At 47.3% G+C, this 3,947-nt stretch overlaps 1 protein-coding gene across 2 annotated transcripts in view; it reads right to left on the reverse strand.

The window, feature by feature from the left end:
- The window catches only part of atp2c1 (ATPase secretory pathway Ca2+ transporting 1), a 29,145-nt gene that overhangs the window by 6,725 nt on the left and 18,473 nt on the right, over positions 1-3,947 (reverse strand). For both annotated transcript variants that reach the window (XM_014029406.1, XM_014029405.1), the window contains 11 exons: positions 3,194-3,283; positions 2,971-3,006; positions 2,805-2,866; positions 2,440-2,548; positions 2,146-2,301; positions 1,991-2,059; positions 1,729-1,804; positions 1,579-1,645; positions 1,332-1,456; positions 1,144-1,241; positions 790-885 (listed from right to left, as the gene is read on the reverse strand). In XM_014029406.1, coding sequence (XP_013884860.1) covers positions 790-885; positions 1,144-1,241; positions 1,332-1,456; positions 1,579-1,645; positions 1,729-1,804; positions 1,991-2,059; positions 2,146-2,301; positions 2,440-2,548; positions 2,805-2,866; positions 2,971-3,006; positions 3,194-3,283 — 984 coding nt within the window. The remainder of the gene's footprint in view (positions 1-789; positions 886-1,143; positions 1,242-1,331; positions 1,457-1,578; positions 1,646-1,728; positions 1,805-1,990; positions 2,060-2,145; positions 2,302-2,439; positions 2,549-2,804; positions 2,867-2,970; positions 3,007-3,193; positions 3,284-3,947) is intronic.

A 3,947-nucleotide genomic window follows, 5' to 3' on the forward strand; every position in this document is an offset into this window, starting at 1 on the left:
CTCAATATTCCGCACTATGTTCAGCACTATACTACCCCAATGTTCCACACTATACTACCCCAATGTTCCACACTATACTACCCCAATGTTCCACACTATACTACCCCAATGTTCCGCACTATACTACCCCAATGTTCCGCACTATTCTACCTCAATATTCCGCACTATGTTCAGCACTATACTACCCCAATGTTCCACACTATACTACCCCAATGTTCCACACTATACTACCCCAATGTTCCACACTATACTACCCCAATGTTCCGCACTATACTACCCCAATGTTCCGCACTATACTACCTCAATGTTCCGCACTATACTACCTCAATGTTCCATACTATACTACCCCAATGTTCCATACTATACTACCCCAATGTTCCGCACTATACTACCCCAATGTTCCGCACTATACTACCCCAATGTTCCGCACTATACTACCCCAATGTTCCATACTATACTACCCCAATGTTCCATACTATACTACCCCAATGTTCCATACTATACTACCCCAATGTTCTATACTATACTACCCCAATGTTCCGCACTATACTACCCCAATGTTCCATACTATACTACCCCAATGTTCCGCACTATACTACCTCAATGTTCCATACTATACTACCTCAATGTTCCATACTATACTACCCCAATGTTCCGTACTATACTACCCATACTGTACTATATAGTTGTACTGTAAAATGTAAAGTAACAGAAATCTGAGGTAATTTTAACTCTTCAATTTGTAAACAAAAAATCAAAGATTATCAAGGGCTGAGGGGATTTCTTTACCTCCACAATTTTACTGATTGAAGGGCAGGAGAAGCCATGTATGACATCTCCCTCCAGTAATACTTCTCCCATCCCGTTGTAGCCGACGCCTGTCACCTGCAAGACAATGCTGAGGGTAAACTAACAAAAAATCTGAGGCGTTTCCCAGGCCAGTTTTGGGTCCCATGTAGCTCTGAATGTTAGGATGTTTTTCTGCTTCAACATCCTTGATTCAAAGAGATAAATGACCCAAACAGCTTGTTATAAAGGTCATTAAAAATCCTGTTAATGACTCAGCTCTAAGCAGGAAACATCTACCTGTGAGCCTAATGCCACTGAAGTCAGACTAAAAGTTTCAGATTAAAAGACTCAGACCTTGGCATGGATCCCATCTGATGTGAAAATCTGAGTGACGGTCATCTCATTCTTGGTCAGAGTTCCTGTTTTGTCTGAACAGATGACGTTACAGCATCCTGACAAAAAGAAACACCAGAAGAACGCTCCTGTTAACACCCAGAACCTCACACAGTCAGAACCACCATCTGATCCCATCAGAACCGTACCCAGGGTCTCTACGATGGGGAGCTTCTTGACGATGGCTCTCTTTTGCGCCATCCTCATCACACCAAGCGCCAGCGTCACCGTCACCACGATGGGCAAGCCCTCTGGGATGGCAGCAACAGCCAGACTGAGGGAAGAGAACCCACAGCCCCATCAAGAACCATCATGTAGGAAAGCTTGTTGTGCCTCGTTTAGTTTTCTGTGACCTGTCAACATTCACTAGCAGCAGAAAGCTCCAGCTGCAGATACCTGACCCCGATGGTGAACATGTCCAGGAGGCTCTTCCCCTGCAGCCATCCCACCAGCATGATGACACCTGAAACATCAGACAGACAGACAGGTGACACCGAGCCCACCTGCAGACGGAGGTCACGACTCGGGCAGAGACAACATGCTCACCTATGATGCAGAAGGAGTAAAGAGACAGCTGCTTTCCCAGCAGGTCCATGCTCTTCTGCAGAGGCGTTTTAGGAGACTGAAACAGGAAACAGGCTCAGCAGTTACTGTCCACTGTAAACCACCAACAGCAGCTCAAATATTTGATCAGGAGCAGACATGGGTCAGCTGGTTTTCTTCTAAGCTTCTGTATTTGGACAGAGTGTTCTCTGCAAACAGAAGTGTCTTTATTCAAGGTTAAAAAGATTTGTTTTTAAAAACACACCTCTTCAGCTTGCATCATTTTAAAAATCTCTCCAAACTCTGAGTCCTCTCCGGTCCCGATGACGATGCCCTGAGGAACAAACCGACCAGGGTTAGGACTCTACAAACAGGACCTGAGGACTCCAACGGGTCTCAGGGTACTGGTCCTGCTGGTACCTTGGCCTTGCCGTAGCGGACCAGCGTCCCCATGAAGGCGATGTTGCTGCGGGACGAGATGTCTCCGTTGGAGGCTGCCGGCTGGTGGGACGTGGATTTGGAGCTGGGGGTGGTCTCCCCCGTCAAACTGGACTCGTCCACAGAGAGGTCGCTGGCCTGGGGGAGGAGGAGACAGTTCACAGCTGAACCAGGCTCAGTTGTTTCAGCTGCAACACCTGAGGCAGACACACCTGTGTGGTCTGCAGGTGGTCTTCAACAGGTGGATAAGAACAAACACTCCACTAACAGCCGTACCTCAAACAGACGGAGGTCTGCAGGGACCCGCTCCCCCACCGACAGGCACACGGTGTCACCAGGAACCAGTTCCCGGGCCAACATGTGCACCTGGTGTCCATCCCTGATGCTGAGGGGACAGGTGGGTTTACCTTCACGGTTATTCAGTTTAACAGAAAAGATCTGGCAGAAGATCAGCTGAACTGAGAGGATTTGAGGATAATCTGACACAAAGCAACAAGACTGAGAAGCTCTGAGAACATCTGGAGATGACTGCTGTCCACCAACTACTGTCCAACAGTCACAGGCCCTGGCTTCAGTTCCACAGGAGGAGGAGGAGCAGGAGCAGGAGGAGCAGGATCATAACTACTAAAATAAACTCTCACCAGTGGCATTCTGGAGGAACCAGCTTCCCGAGCTCTTCTAAAGACTTCTCTGAGCGATACTCCTGCACACAGGAAACACAAGGTTCAGCTTCTAACACACACACACACAACCATCCGTGGCTTCAAACTACCAACAACATGTGATGGTTGAACAAACAGGAAGTACCTGAACGAAGGCGACCGTCACCACGATGATGATGGCCTGGTGAACAAAACAAACCATCACAAAGATTCAGGACTAATCGAAACACAAAACACTGACTGTCTTAAATTAAATATTAACAAGGTGACTTTGTGAGGTCAGCCATGACTGTGAGAGGTCAAATCAGATGTTTTATTATAAACATTACTAAATAAGGAATCTTATGTTTGTGTTAGATCCAACATACCACCGTGATGCTGATGGCGTCATCGAACTGGTGCATGATGATGCTGATGACGGCTGAGGCCAGCAGCAGGAGGATGAGAGGATCTTTGAACTGAGGAAGACCAGAGGGATGAGGTCACACACTGATGAAGATACAAGACCTTCATCAGGACGGTCAGGAGGATCGATTAGGACCAACTCAAACTGCTGAACATCCAGCATGCACAAGGCCAGCCTGAGATAAACAACCAGGGTTAACCAACCAACCAACCAACCAACCAACCAACCAACCAACCAGTTTACCAACCAGGGTTAACCAACCAGTCTATCAACCAACCAACCAAAGTTAACCAACCAGTTTACCAACCAGGGCTAACCAGCCAACCAGAGTTAACCAACCAGGGTTAACCAACCAGTGTACCAACCAGGGTTAACCAACAACTAGGGTTAACCAACCAGTGTACCAACCAGGGTTAATCAACCAGTGTACCAACCAGGGTTAACCAACAACTAGGGTTAACCAACCAGTGTACCAACCAGGGTTAACCAAGCAGTGTACCAACCAGGGTTAACCAAGCAGTGTACCAACCAGGGTTAACCAACCAGTCTACCAACCAGGGTTAACCAAACAACCAGGGTTAACCAACCAGGGCTAGCCAAACAACCAGGGTTAACCAACCAGTCTACCAACCAGGGTTAACAAAACAACCAGGGTTAACCAAACAACTAGTTTAACAACAACCAGGGTTAACCAACCAGTTTACCAACCAGGGTTA

The sequence above is a fragment of the Austrofundulus limnaeus genome, unplaced genomic scaffold (genome assembly GCF_001266775.1).
Source record: "Austrofundulus limnaeus strain Quisiro unplaced genomic scaffold, Austrofundulus_limnaeus-1.0 Scaffold898, whole genome shotgun sequence".
Lineage (NCBI taxonomy): Eukaryota > Metazoa > Chordata > Actinopteri > Cyprinodontiformes > Rivulidae > Austrofundulus > Austrofundulus limnaeus.